This window comes from Nelumbo nucifera, chromosome 2, assembly GCF_055504915.1.
Source record: "Nelumbo nucifera cultivar China Antique chromosome 2, China Antique-T2T, whole genome shotgun sequence".
Classification (NCBI taxonomy): domain Eukaryota; kingdom Viridiplantae; phylum Streptophyta; class Magnoliopsida; order Proteales; family Nelumbonaceae; genus Nelumbo; species Nelumbo nucifera.
This window is the reverse complement of record NC_142650.1, coordinates 113,311,094-113,327,323: the sequence shown is the minus strand read 5'-3', so window position 1 is coordinate 113,327,323 and position 16,230 is coordinate 113,311,094. Positions and strand designations below refer to the sequence as shown.

At 37.3% G+C, this 16,230-nt stretch overlaps 1 protein-coding gene across 1 annotated transcript; it reads left to right on the top strand.

The window, feature by feature from the left end:
* Positions 1–236: 236 nt before the first annotated feature.
* LOC104611145 (adenylyl-sulfate kinase 3-like) lies at positions 237–7,422 on the top strand. Its single transcript, XM_010278076.3, has 7 exons — positions 237–420; positions 1,295–1,445; positions 4,295–4,444; positions 5,024–5,142; positions 5,233–5,317; positions 6,257–6,303; positions 6,993–7,422. Exons 2-7 carry the CDS (start codon positions 1,322–1,324, stop codon positions 7,092–7,094), a joined length of 627 nt encoding a protein of 208 aa, XP_010276378.1. The 5' UTR covers positions 237–420; positions 1,295–1,321; the 3' UTR covers positions 7,095–7,422.
* The last annotated feature ends 8,808 nt before the right edge of the window (positions 7,423–16,230 follow it).

The window sequence follows — 16,230 nt, the reverse complement described above, 5'->3', positions numbered from 1 at the left end:
TAGAGCCTATTATTGACCATTAATATAGGAAGGGTGTTTTTGTCCTTTTAACTAAACTTTTGTTAATTTATTATTCATACAAAAACGGTGCGGAGCCACGGAGGGGAAGAAGCTCATTCCTCAAAAGAATCACCACGTGAACTGAAACGGTTTCTCTGTTACTCGTGAAGGAGGGAATGCTGTGCGTATGGCGCACCCACCGTTTTGCAAATAAATGTGTCCACTCTTCATTCAAAACCAAAACGAACCAGACTTTCCGTTCCTTCCTTCCGCCTGACACCTGAATATACGGTTTGGGTCGGTCGATTTTTTCGGGATTGAATCATTAAAACATCGCTTTGAGCTCTCTCTCTCTCTCTCTTATTAGTCGTTAGTGAGGAAGACAAGGAGAAAACCAAAGATTGTACTGTTCCGTCGCAGGTATTTGATGTTCTTTTTTTTTCTTTTTGTTTATTTTTCTCTTCGTTTTTTGCAATCTGAGTTTCTGAATTCAAGTAGGTTTTAGCTTAGAATCTGAGTAATTGGGTCTAGATTGGTTTTTGGGTATCTGGGCATTAGGCAATTTTGGAGATTTTAATGATGGTACATTAGACTGCAGATGAGAAAATACCAGTATCTTTTATACGAACAAATGCATTATTGATCACCAAACACTTGAAAACATTGAGGTTCAGTGAACATGATCTTGGGATCAAGATCATTATGGGTTTTTGCCCAACCCCATGTAATCTTTGGAACTTGGAAGGGTAGTTTTACTTGAATGCTTCTATTGTAATGGCTGCATAAAGACAAATTAAATAAATATCATATTCATCATTGCTGGTTGTTGTTGTCTTGATGTTATCCTTTCAGATGAACGCATTCTTGTTTACTAGTTTGTGTTAGACTAATGGGGACGCAAAAGAACATGTTTGTTTAATCAGTAATTTCCGGACATGGACATTTGGTAATCCGGTTACTGAAGGTCACTGCTCATATGGGAATTGCAAAATCCATAGCATTTGCATGTTAAAACTACCCAAGTATCCCCACCTTATCTTACTATTTTCTTTTCAATTCATGACCCTCTCTCTCCTCAAAATCCAAAGTTCAACAGATGCACGCTTTTGATCATATGATCTTCAGGAATTTCTGCTCTTTGTGGAACATTTTGAAAAACAGGATCACAGTGTGATTATTGGGTGTTGGCAATGATTTATTCCTGTTGCCATCGCTTCTTGAATCTTGTTTCCTAAGTTGATTCTTTTTCTATCCTTTTTCTGCCGTTGAATTTGAACAAGTTATGCTTGAATAGGGCAAGGACGAAAAACCAAAACCTCTGATGTCTACATTGGGCAAACCAGCAAATATTTTCTGGCATGAATGCCCAGTTGGGAAACTTGAAAGGCAGAAACTTCTTCAGCAAAAAGGATGTGTTGTATGGATTACAGGCCTCAGTGGATCAGGTTTGGTCACTAAACTGTGTGATTGGATGTATTCAAGTGGTCTCAGACTATATCCTATATAACCTGATGGTTTATGTTATTTATTGTACTGTGACAATTGAATTGATATTCAACGGGTCATCAACAAATACAGAACTATATATGCTCTTTTTATTTATTATTATTCATCATTTATTTAATATTATTCAATTCTTTCCTATTTGGCTATTTCCTTTACTTCTCCCCATTTCCAGTCCTAATTCATGGACCAAACCATTTCAAGTGGTCTCTACTACAAGATTAAGACTTAATTTCTGTTGAATAATCTTCAGAAACCAACTATGTGTTTGGTTCCATTGGTTTATGGATGGGCGCTTTTCAGATAAACACTTTATCTGAAAAACACCACTTTAAACGTTCTTGGTTTTGGCTGTTTGGTGGGGCATTTTTAGTAACACCCCATAAAGGCATCTGCCACCTAAGCACAATAAACATTTTTTCCTTTTTGGTTGTTTGGTGGAATATTTCAAGAAACAACACCATAAACAGTCCAGTGTGACATTCTTTCTTTATGTTGGAGCACCATCAAGTTGATCTAATGGTCCAGAATTCCCATACACATCTATAATGGCTGAAATTGAGGTCCAACTGTTCATCTTGCATGCAAATCAAATCTAAAGGCTCGCATCATTTAATGATCATATCTATCCTATAAAATCTGGAACCGCTCAAGCTATTGATAAAGGGGAATCCCTTTTACTTGACATATGGCCTACATTAGAATAGAAAATAATAAAAAAATATATATAGAAGTTTGAGGGGTCTTCAACAAGGAGACCCCCTCTCCCTTGTTGTTTATCTGTGTCGTGGAGGCTTTAGCTAGATTAGCTAAAAGAGCTGCGGCTGAAGGCTGTGTGGAAGGTTTTAGAGTGGCAGAGGAAGGAATCGTGGTCCCTTTACTACAGTATGCAGATGATACTTTATTCTTTGTTCAGGCAGAAAAGGAGCAGTTAAGTAATCTTCGGATGATTCTGATTTGGTTCGAGGTGATCTCTGGATTACAGGTGAATTTTCAGAAAAGTGAAATTATCCCAGTTGGGGAGGTCAATAACATCCAGGATCTTGCTGCGGAGCTTGGGTGTAAAGTGGGAAAACTCCCTTTCAGTTTCCTGGGTCTTCCAGTTGGAGCAAAATGTCACTCCAAATCCATTTGGGACCCGGTGATTGAAAGGATAGAGAAGAAGTTGGGGGGTTGGAAGTCCAGGTATTTGTCCAAGGGAGCTAAGATTACTCTGTTGAAAAGTGTCCTAGCAAATTTACCCATCCATTTTTTATCTCTGTTTCCAATCCCAACACAGGTGGCTGAAAGGATGGAAAAGCTAGAAAGGAAGTTCCTATGGTGTGGGAAGGATGGTGAACAAAAGATCCGTCAGGTTAAGTGGGATTCCATATGCAAATCTGTCTCGACAGGGGGTTTAGGAATGAGAAATTTTAGGCAGGTAAATACTGCTCTCCTAGGTAGATGGTTGTGGCTCTTTAATTCTAGCCCCCAAGCTAGAATATAGTTAATTGAACAAAACATAGAAGCAATGCATTCATGATCCCCGACACACCGGATCACTTCTTAATGCCTCCATGTAAGATGCCACATCAACGTCAGGTAAGCCTTTCATTCCAAGAAACAGTGAGCAGTTGGGGGAAGCAAAATTTTGAAGCTTCCCCAAACGGCTGAGTGCACCAAAACCCTGGCATTTACGTTTTTCAGTGTTTAATTGATAAACACCGAACCAAACAATATTTCAGTGCTAATAAATGCACATGCCTATCTGGTGCAGACGTGGTGGCGTTTAACAGTCTGAAGCTTTACTTTTGGATTGCATGATAGTTTTGAGAGTCTCAATAGTAAGATTTCAAGTTTAGGAATCTAGTATGCATATGACCTATTGATGGTCATAAGGACAACAAAATATTCATAGAACATTCTTAAAAGAAAAAAAAGAAAAAAGAAAAAGAAGAAGATAAATCAATGGAGCAATGGAGCTGGGATTTAGGAAGTTCCAAGGTTAAAGGAAAACCTATTGCAATAAAGCCCAAGATCATATTAATTTTCCTTACCATGTATCATACTGCATTTTTTCAACTGTTGGTAGGCATCCACATTTCATGTTTTCTATAGCGGTTGCATTAGACATTTTTTATAAGAAAAGAAAAAGAAAAAAAAAAAACTGCAACAAGAGGTAAGTAGTTCCACAACAGTAGTTGTCCATAAGATATTGTTGAATTTTTTTAGTGTTATTACATGAGATGCATGATAGATAGTGGCTAGTGCAATAAAATTTTCTTTCAAAAACCCTCTAGAAAGGAACAAACATGCATTTGCAATGAATTACAATGAATATTTATGTATGAGGCTAGCATGACCATCAAGTTGATATTAGAACAAGTTCAAAATGCTTTTTCTTGTGCTTCAATTCTGTTCTTCTGGATGTGGGTTCAATGTGTATTTGCTTCTTACCACTCAAGTATTCTTACCATTCAAGTATTATGGTAAAAAAATGCCATTACCCTTTGTTGGTCCTAGCTATTTGGAATCCTGGGAGGGTGGATTGCATATGGACCTAACCTTATTGTTTTGTACAAAGTGGTTGCTCTCTGACTTGAACCTGCATTCTCATGCTTGTCAGCTTGAGACAATATATTATAGTATTTAATTGATTTATAACAAGGCAGATTGTACCCTTTCTACCTGCACAAGGAACATAACAAAACAGGAAGGCAATACTTTATGTTGTTAATTTAGTACCACCACGCATGCAATATATTATTTTGTTAACCCATATATTTTGAATTGTTTATTTAAAACTGTTCAGGAAAAAGCACGCTGGCATGCTCAGTTGGAAGAGAGTTGCACACTAGAGGAAAGCTTTCATACATCCTTGATGGAGATAATCTTAGGCATGGCTTAAACAAAGATCTTGGTTTTAAACCCGAAGATCGTGCAGAAAATATACGTAGGGTTGGTAAGTTTGGCTTCAAACAGAGTGATTTTGAATATTAAGTCCAAATTGAGCATGTTGCAAAATAAGTTCAATGTATAGATATGCATTATTAATTATGAAACAAGATACAGGAGCACTACTTTTGGCAAACTAACCTGTCTTGCCAAGATGACTGTATAGTTACTTTGTCATATTATCAGATGTATTATTATGTAAAGAACTTTCCAGTTGCAGTTATTTATATAAAAAAAGTTTAGGAAAATTACAGATATAGGTACTTGTAAATTTTCACTTACAATAAGAGAAGGTGTGATAAAATCTTTGCAAAAATCTTCCTCCAGTGGAACCTTGTACCAACTAGGCCCTCATATTTAATCTTTGCTCAACTGCTTCTAAAATGGCTTTTTAGACATCCAGTAGCCTCCCTATTGATTGTTATTATTGTTTAGGTAAACTTTTACAAAAAATGAAGTGGTTTTTGTTTGATTTTTCCTTTCCTTTTGTATTTTCTACAAAGTCAAAGACTAGTCTTTTTCCCCTGTTTAATAAATTTTTAGCATCCTTCTGACATTCCTAAGTTATCTACTCCTTGGATTTCAGGGGAAGTAGCAAAACTCTTTGCAGATGCTGGTTTGATATGTATTGCTAGTCTCATATCTCCATATAGAAGGGATCGAGATGCTTGCCGTGCCCTATTGCCAGATGAAAGTTTTATTGAGGTAAGGGTCTTGTGAAATGATTCTTTCTGTAATTGTCCCTAGATAAGGAAATTACTTGATGCTTGACATTGATTATCTCTGACTTCACAGGTTTATATGAACATGCCTCTAGAAGTTTGTGAGCAAAGAGATGCAAAGGGCCTTTACAAGCTTGCACGTGCAGGAAAGATTAAAGGTTTGCTCCCTGAACTAAACTTTGGCTTCATTTACTGACATGACCTCACTTTTTTTTTTTCTTTTTAGCTTCACTGACATGTTTACTCTTGAGGTGGGATGGGATACTTAATAACTTTGGAGAAGAAACATGAATTAGAAGTTGGTTTTTAAAGGAAATACAGGGTAAATGCTCTCCTTAATAACCTACATTGTCATGTTTTTCAGCCCAAGATTTCACCATTGCACTAAGCAATGGCTCCTACTTTTTTTTTCATAAAACTATAAATAAGATTATGGAATATAAAAACAAAATTCCTATAGTATAGGACTGAGAGCTTCTTGAATCACAAGTCAGCAACAAGAACAGTTCTGAGATCTCATTGCAATAGATTAGAATGCTTCTAATACTCCATTTTTGTCCTAACCAGATTATTTTTATCCACTAAAGAGAGGGGGATTCAGTTTCTTCTGTTTTCTGCCTCAGAGGTGATATCCATCTTTGGTCCTAGTACAGAGACTGAGGATGGGCCTTGGTGAAACAGTTGGGTTGCTCCATTGCAACCTGGGTGACCAGGGTTCAAATCTTGGAAACAACCTCTCTGTATATCTGCAGGGATAAGTCTGTGTACATCTGTCCCTCTCCAGCCTTGTGCACTGGGCTGCCTTTTTTTTTTCTGTACTCTATTTTTGGGTCAAACCACCATCAAAGCTTGGTTAGAATGGTGGTGGTTTGCCACTTAACTAAGTCATCTGCTCTCCAACACCCACTCTGCCAGCTATCAGATATTACCAGCACTTTAAATCTGTGGAATCTTTAATGAAAAGTGAGTGATAAAACTTCTTTTGTCAGTGGCCAGCGCAAAGTGGACCATAATGCTTTTTATGTTGTAAAATGTGTTCAACAGTGCTTAGACTAGGTTGTAGAGCTTCGCTAACCAACCATCACATTAAATTGCAGGTTTTACTGGAATAGATGATCCATATGAACCACCCCTGAATTGTGAGGTATGTTGTCATTGTTAAATTATGCGTGATAAATGGAATTCTCATACATTTTCCATCATGATCATGCACATGTGTGTCAGCATGTACAACCACCTGCAGATGCAGCATGCATGTGGATATATGTATATCTTGAATGCAACCATGTGGATATATATTTTCAGTTCATTACAATAGATCCATTTTCAGGAACTATGCCATGGTTTGAGCCCATGTATTCAAAACATTTGTTTCTCTGAATGCCAAGGTGTCAGGTAGTGATATAGTATTCTGAGATGCACATTGGACCAGTTTCATTTGAAATATGCCACATTTAATGAGTATGTCGGCATACAGGTGTCACTTGATTGTTTGACAACCATTTAAAGAACCACAATATCTGAATGCAGGAAGATGATATATGAGTTGTATAGCTGCTAAGCATCCTTCATTTCACAAGGGAACATGATGAAAAAGAACTTCAACTTTTCTGATTTTCTTCTAAAGGAATTCTAGAGTAAAAATACAATAAATGTTACAGTAAATGGTTAATGCAGAAGATGTCTACTAGCACTTGTCCTCAAATATTTTATTGCTTATGGAAAAGTCTTTGACCCATACGTAATTTGATGCTTTATCTACTGTGACTGTTATGTTAGCTGTCTCTATTACCATATTCTGACCTGATGAATCTGATGGTTTTTCTTCCCCAGATAGAAATACAGCAGAAAGATGGAATTTGTCCCACTCCATTGGTCATGGCAGGACAAGTGGTATCTTACTTGGAGGAGAAAGGCTTTCTTCAAGAGCCATGATGTATCCAACTGAAATATCCATTTCTTTGATCACCATTGAGCTGTCATCTTGTAGATGTCATGGTCTTGGATGATGTAATTTCAGATCATTTGTATAGTTAATTATCAACTGAAGGGGCCTGATTTGGTAGCTATTGGGCAATTTTATGGTTGAGTGGGTTCCAACTTCCAATATCATGGTGCACTCACTGGGACTTGAGACAGGTTACCAAGTCAACATAATTAACGACCATAACTGTGGAAACCCATGTTGTTACCATCAAAAGCCATTTTGGCTTTGTTTCTGAACGAGCTTTTTCTTTTGAATTTCATGATTCATCTGAAGAAACACAGAAGAGTGATGTCAGTTGTAGACTTGTAGCTCGATATGGAATCCATTCACCTCCTTTAGAGCCATATAATTACTTAATGGTGAGACTATGATCTCTTAAAATGCTTATCTAAAAAAAATGTGCAGACCAAGATCTGGCAGGATTCTCGTGGGGAGAGCTGCATCCTGCATGCATATCCAAAGGGGATGTAGAAATCGATTCCATTTCTGATTGCAGACAGCTTAAAACTACCCAAGAAGAACAAAGTTCCCGAAGTGGTAGAATAGTATGCAGTGTTTTAAAAACCAACCCGGGGACTGAACCGTTTTTTTGTCTCTGGGTCGTGGGTCACTGGTTTGACCAAACCGTTCCATGTCAGTCATGAAAATTTATATATATATATATATATGTGTGTGTGTAGGTATATATAAACATGTATTTTATTAATAAATAATATATAATTATGCTTTACATGTAATATATGAAATATTTTATATTTAATTTATGTTTTTTAATTCTGTTTTGAATTTTTTATTTGTAAAAAATTATTAAAAATTGCAATTTGAGGCCAAAAAAGGGGTGTTTTGGAAAAAATAACGGGGCAAGGTGCCTATGGCCCCTTGGGAAGCATAGGTCTCGAAAATTTACCTAAAATGAAAAAAAAAAAAATCACCTCAATCGGACATTCGAGTGCAAAATTATGGCCTCTTGAAGTTTGCATACATAGTATGCAACTTGCGACTCGAGCACCGGGTCAAATGGGTCAATGGTCCAACCAATTGGGTCAAACGGTTTTTGACTAAGACAATGGTTTTTTGACATTCTCCGAGTTTTACTTAAACCGAATTCTTGACCAAGTGACAATTCGAACAGTTTAACTAATCGGGTCAACGACGGGTTGAAAACCTTGATAGTACGTACAATCAAATGTAGTGGCAATTATACTACCCTTCGTTTTTGAACAAGTTTAGAAGAATTTTTAACATGGAAATTGAAAAGATCTAATAAGATCTGTAGTTATAGATTTTTCATTTTTTTAGGGTATTACATAACACAACTCTATTGGCATGAATTTGTCTTACATAACTGGTTGTAAGCCCGGATAAAGAGGAGGGCTGTGTGAAATTAGCAATCAATACTAAAATATAAGAGAGGACTCCTGTAGCCAATGAGTTGGGATCTATTCACAACAAAATACTTTTTTAACACGTTCCAACATGCACCATGGTGGGTAGGGGTGTCCACGAGCCAAGCTATTCAAGCTCGGTTCAGCTCAGTCTAAATCAAGCTTCAAGCCGAACTCGAGCCTAATATATAGGCTTATTTGCTAATCGAGCATAGCTCGATTTTAATAAAGGTCGGCCCGTGAGTTTTCCGAACCTAATCGAGTATATATGTACATAGGGTGTCACCTCGGCTCGGCACCTCACTACTCAGGGAGACCTCGGCTCGACACCTCGATAGTTGAAGAAGACCTCAGCTCGACACCTTGGCAATTGAGGGAGACCTTGGCTCGACATATTGGTTGCTAAGGAGACCTCGACTCGACACTAAAGCAGTTGAGGGAGACCTGCAATTAAAGGCAACCAAGCTCAAGTCAAGCTGAGCTCGAACTTATGAGCTTTTAACTTGAGCCGAGTTCGAGCTCAAGTCTCTAGTTCGGATTGAGTCAAGCTTGAGCTTGATAGTTTATGAGCGAGCCGATCTCGAATAGCCAAATATTCGGCTCTGCTCCGCTTGAATCCATCCCTAATGGTGGGTGAGGACAGAACAATGTCCAAAGTGAGATTGGTAGTATGTACTAAAAAATTTGCCAAACTCTAATATAGTGGATCCTAATTTTCTTTTTCATGGAACGGAAAGAGAGGACTCATGTAGCCAATGAACTGAGATCTGCTCATGACAAAATATTTTTCTAACATGTTCCAACATGCACCAATGTGGGTAAGGGAAAAACAGTGTCCATCGTGAGATTGGTAGTTAGTACTAAAAATTTGCCAAACTCTAAGAGTGTGGATCTTGATTTGTCTTTTTCATGGAACATAATAGAATGATAAGAGAGGACTCATGTAGCCAATGAGGTGGGATCTACTCACGACAAAATACATTTTTAACATGTTCCAACATACACCATGGTGGGTGAGGGAAAAACAGTGTTCACAATGAGATTGACAATCAATACTAAAAAATTTGCCAAACTCTAGTAGTGTGGATCTTGATTTGCCTTTACTCATGTAGCCAATGATCTGGGATCTGCTCACAACAAAATACTTTTTTAACACGTTCCAACAAGCACCATGGTGGGTGAGGACAGAATAATGTCTATAGTGATATTGGCAATTAGTACTAAAAATTTTGCCAAACTTTGATAGTTTGGATCCTGATTTGTCTCTTCATAAAATAGAGCAAAATGATAAAAGATGACTCATATAGCCAATGATCTATGATTTTCTCACAACAAAATACTTTTCTAATACATTCCAACATGCACCATGGTGGGTGAGGACAAAACAGTGTCCATAGTGAGACTAGTAATCTGTACTAAAAAATTTGCCAAACTCTGATAATGTGGATCATAATTTGTCTTTTCATGAAACAAAACAAAATGATAAGAGAGGACTCATGTATCCAATGAGTTAGAATCTACTCACGACAAAATACTTTTCTAACATGTTCCAACATGCACCATGGTGGGTGAGGGCAAAACAATGTCCACACTGAGATTGGTAGTCAATACTAAAAGATTTTCCAAACTCTGATAGTGTGGTTCTTGATTTGTCTTTTTTCATGGAACAGAATAGAAGGATAAGAGAGGACTCATGTAGCCAATGAGCTAGGATCTGCTCATGACTAAATACTTTTCTAACACATTCCAACATGCACCATGGTGGGTGAGGGCAAAATAATGTCCACGGTGAGATTGGTAGTCAGTACTAAAAGATTTGCCAAACTCTGATAGTGTGGATCTCGATTTATCTTTTTTCATGGAACATAATAGAATGATAAGAGATGACTCATGTAGCCAATGAGTTAGGATCTGCTCATGACTAAATACTTTTCTAACACATTCCAACATGCATCATGGTGGGAGATCGGATCTACTCCTCACATAGGGCGCCTCACACACGCCTCACATGCACATCCTATCATGCATGGGGAACATCTCCCGTACTTATAAGTTATTATTCAAGGGAGATGTTCCCAATGCACGGTGGATGTGCATGTGAGGCACCCAAGTGTGAGGAGCAAATCCCGTTCCCCATGGTGGGTGAGGGAAGAACAGTGTCCACAGTGAAATGGCAGTAAATAAGTACTAAAAAATTTGCCAAACTCTAGTAATGTGGATCTTGTTTTGTCTTTACTCATGTAGCCAATGAGCTGGGATTTGCTCATAATAAAATACTTTTCTAACAAGTTCCAAGTTCCAACAAGCACCATGGTGGGTGAGGATAGAATAGTGTCCATAGTGAGATTGGCAATTAGTACTACAAATTTTGCCGAACTTTGATAGTGTGGATCCTAATTTGTCTTTTCATAGAATATAGCAGAATGATAAGAGAGGATTCATGTAGCCAATAAGCTAGGATTTTCTCACAACAAAATACTTTTCTAAAGCATTCCAACATGCACCATGGTGGCTGAGGACAGAACAGTGTCCAAAGTGAGATTGGTAGTTGGTACTAAAAAATTTGCCTAACTCTGATAATGACATAGTGCGGATCCTGATTTGTCTTTTCATGAAAACAAAACAAAATGATAAGAGATGACTCATGTAGCCAATGAGTTAGAATCTACTCACGACAAAATACTTTTCTAACATGTTCCCACAAGCACCATGGTGGGTGAGGGCAGAACAGTGTCCTGTTATATGGATTTTGATATTGTGCCTCTTCTTTTGGTGTAATGCCAAGTGAGCATCCAAAAACTACTTGGTCTTTAAGAGCATAGACTTACTTTGGTGATGTTTGGCATTGATGCTGATTATTTCTTACCGATTTTTTCAAAAATTGGTGACTTTTGAAATCAGTGTTTTTTTTTTCAAAAATTAGTAAATTTTGTTATTTGGAATCATTTCTGCCATATAAGCCATTTTTTGAGAAATTGACTGAGTTTGTTTGGTACTGATTCTCAAGGGCCAATTATTTTTGTATTAGAGATATTATTAAATGCCATATTGGATGCCATGTCATCCACAAAGAAATTGGAATCAAATAGAAATTAGGAAATCACCAAAAAGATAATCCCTGAAAAAGGCTGATTTCAAGAACCGATTTCCTTAAAAACATCAAAATCGACCAACCAAACAGGAATTTCAACTCTGATTCTTCTAACGCTGATGTAGATCCAACATGACAATGGTTTTCAAGAAATCATCATGGATGCCAAACATCACCTTCATCTACCCTAACCTTATTATACATGAAAAAAAATAGAAAGTTCGACGGTGGAATGTGCATAAATTATAATGAGAATGTAAACACTGGACATGAACAATGTGGAATTTCTAAAATTTTGGACTGTACATCTTTTGTTTCTTACTTGGTTCATTATCTAGAATAGTAGTGGACAAAATGTTTTTCAATACATATCATATCATATATTCACTGATATATTGTAATATTTTGAATCTTATCTGGATGATGGTATTGTAGATGCTCTATAGGGTCCAAGGGTATTGATACGATACACAAAAATTGTGTATTTTGAATTTTTGACAAACAACACTTTTTTTGTTTAACTTTTACAATTTGATATTTCAAAGATATGTTAGGATGGACATTAACATCTGAAATTATTAGTTGGGGTTGCAACTTGGGCAGCCCAACTTGAAACCAAACCATCTGACCCAACCCAACCCGAGCTATTACAACGGTTGCTCCTGAGTTTTTGGGCTTCAGGATGGGCTTACTCAGGTCTAAACTAAATTTGAATTGGGCTTAGGTTGAGATCTCAGGTAGTTTGAGCCCAGATTGAACCAAATCCAAGTCCACCCAAACAATACATTCATATATGCATCATATTTATGGAAAGAAATATATTTTCTAATTGTGTATGCATGTAATTATGTATTATTGTATAAAATATGTATATATAGATTTGTTAATGAAATCTATATATATTTTTAATCGATTATGCTTCTAAGTTGAGTTCTAAAGCCCAGTAAATGATTTGTCTATACAAAAATACAGCCATAAATTCTTTAAAACCCAATCAACACGCTCAGCCGAGCTTAAGCCCAACCCAAGTCGTGTTAGGTTAAGCAGGTTGGGCCAAGCCCAAGGCCGAAGTTTATATCTTAGGGTTGGTCTTGGGTTTGACCTTCAACCCAACCCAACCCACCCGAGTTGCACCCTAATATTAGCAACTTGCACTTTTCAAGAGTAGTCTGTTTTGTCACTCGAGTCATTTGCAAATTGCAACCTAGGCTGCATTTGGTTCAAGTGAATGGTTTCTTTGGAAATGGATATTCAATAGGAAAACAAATTGATGAGGGGTAATTTGGTCCTCCGAATAATATCACCATGCCACGTGGCTTTCAAATGACACCTCAACATTAAGTAAGCGGATCACCTCGGCAAGTCAATTAGTAGCAGCTCACCTAGGCCGACCTAGAGTACCTTGGCCTAGCCGACTTGAAAGGGCTCTGGGCAAGAAGCGACCTACCTCAGAGAACGACCGAGTTATGGTAAGTACCATTGGCGACCTATAAGGCACGCTCACTGATTTGTCACATAGATCTGTTGCCAATCCGAATTGTCCGGAGTATTAATGAGTCGACCGTTGGGACGACCTACCCGCATCACACGCATCAGAGCGAATCAACGGACTTTAGCACCCTGCGCAGATTATGTAACCGACGTCATTACTCTCCCGACTTAACGGAAATGGCTCTACAAGAACCTGAGACCCATTACAAGAAGGTCTCTAAGTACTCATGTCTATATAAAGGTCTCATTTCCACCTGAAGAGGTATGTGCAATTAAGCTCTCATACTCTCTAATCTCTCAACAACTTCTAAAAACTCTTTGCTAACTTAAGCATCGGAGTGCCCACCCTGAGTATAAGCAACTTGGGCACTCTAACTCTTTCTCTTGCAGAATCACTTAGCTCGACCCAACCTAGGCTGCATTTGGTTCAAGTGAATGGTTTCCTTGGAAATGGACATTGAAAACAAATCATCATATTCTGATTTTATTGGTGTTTTCCAGAAATATACAGTTGTTGAGAACCAATCTGGCAATCTTTGATTGAAAAATGACTTGCCAAAAATTAGAAGAAATGCCATTTTTCTATGATCAAGGTTCAAAGCGTCGATATTGAAATATATGTCTTAAGTCCCATTTGTTTTCAGGATTTTGAAGGGGGAAGTTGGTCAATGGGATCGTGGTTCTCATTAACCGATTTTTCCATGTTCTTTTTAAGGTTTAATTCGGAACCATGGTTTTCAAAACCGGATTGGACCGGATGGTCGGACTGGAAAAACTGGGAACTGTTCAAGTGATCAGTTCCGTTTTACCCCAAAACCGTTGATTTGGTCAGCAAACCACTGACCTGGGCAGTCGAACCGTTCAAACTGTTCAACAGTTTGGCCGGTTTTGTTTTTTTTTTTTTTGTCAGAATGGGTCGTCCGTTCAGTTCGAACGGTCGGACCATTCGACTCAAGAACCAAACCCCTAACCGGTTCGTTGTTCGGGTCGGTTTTAAAAACCTTGTTTGGAACCTATGAAAAAGTCACTTTTCCTAGGTATCACGAGTAAGTAATCCTCATCTCCCAGGTGGATAAGTCTAATTTTTTCTTTTTAAGGGTAAAGTGGTCATTGCCTCATTTATATGGGAAATAAAAGAACACAAATAAATACACTTATCCAAATTAGTGCATTTACCTAGATAAATGACCAAAAGGAAAACAAACAGGGTAAAGTGATAAAGGTATTGGTGGAATTTCAATAAATCCCATAGATGCATTAACAACACTAAATCTAAAGTTTAACTGAGCATAATAACACATCAACATAGGGTGAAAACATATAGTTTATATGAAGAAATACAATAAAATCAATATATCATGCATTGCACAACAAATAAGTTTTAGATAATAATTTCACTATAATGCATGAACCAATGTTTCAGCTCTCAATTGGAACCCGAAAGTGAGATCGGTTAATAGAGCCATTGTTGAAGATATCTGTAAGCTTCTTGGTCAAGAGCCCAGATTTGATGGGCGGTTCTCTTTCATCTGTACCTGGCCTTCATGGCTATTATGATAATAAATTATTATCACTAAATTCGGAACCCATGGTTAGGGGTTCGACCCCTAATAGGTTTTACATAATTATAAATTAATATGTATTGAACAAATATATTTATTTATAATTATGATATTCATACATCAATAAATCCAAGACTTGATAAATTTTAATTAATAAAATAATTATTTTATATACTAACATAATAACATACATATGCATAATTGCATACATACATATAAACATATAAACATACATACATAATACAATCCTCTCTAATGATTTAATAGGCATAAGACCATATTTTTAAAAACCGATTTGAAGGTCGAATCATTTTTGCCTCTAAATTGTGGGTTATCGATCGATTTGACTATCGATTTGAGTTGAACGAATTAGATCGTGCCACATCAGCAAATACATACATACATATATAATACACCCATATAAACACATATACACAAAATATCAAACTGGGTCTTGGGCCACTAGTTCAAACCATTTACTGAGACGAATGGATAAATGGTTCAACTGCCCGGAATCATTATGAACACAGAAGGCTGATTCTAATATGAATCTCTCTCTCTCTCTCAACTCGTGGAATTTGTCTTAATAATAACAGGATCCTTTCAACCACATACTCGATGCATGAAGCTAGAACTCACCAGGTGGACTCTATGCCAGCCCCAAGTATATATAGTAAAAGTGCCAATTCAATGAGCTTCCTATCTGATCTTTTTATCTTTCTTTAAATTTGATTGTGTGAGTGGCATAGATTTCAAATTTGAAGAAAAGATTGAAAAGCATGGCCAACTCAAAGCTTCTTATTGCAATCATCTTCATCTCCTTGTTGGTGCTGTGTGCAGCGCCGGGGGCGATTGCTGATAGTCAATGCTTCTCAGATTGCTTCAATGGTTGCCTCCGAGCTCAGCCCGAAGATTACTGTAATAAAGACTGCACGCTCACCTGTGGTGGTGGGTCGACCTGGCCCTAGGATACGATTCTCATCTAGTTTTTGCACTGATCTGACAGAGAGTTGGGTGGTTTCAGTGCCCCACCCACCACCGTCTGATCCTCATGAACAAGATGGCGATTTCTTTTCAACACTGTTCCTGCAGTCTTCTTTGTATTGAGACAGAATGAATGAATGAATAAATCTGCAATCACATTTTGCAACTTTTTTTTTTATTTTGCTTTTGCTTTGTTTGGAATGTGCACTTGATTGATCTTAGACAGAAACAATTAGCAAATAAAGAAACATGCAGATACTTTTTCTAATCCCCCCATTAATGGATTTGTGATATGAAAAGAAAATTTCTTATTGGGACTGCTCTCTCTTCAGTCTCCACACTTAATTTCTCTAATAAATCGAGTTTTGGCTTTTACATTTGTTTTAATTTCTTTCATACCAACAGCACATGAAATAATCTCTACCAAAATTTATAACTAGAACTGCTCTCACCTCAAAGTTAATTAATTTCTCTCTCGATCTTGTTTTTCTCCCCTTTTTCTTATTTGAGTTGGATTTAAATACCGCTTTCATAAGCTTTTTATGCTGATGGGTGTCCTTCAAGCTGTGTA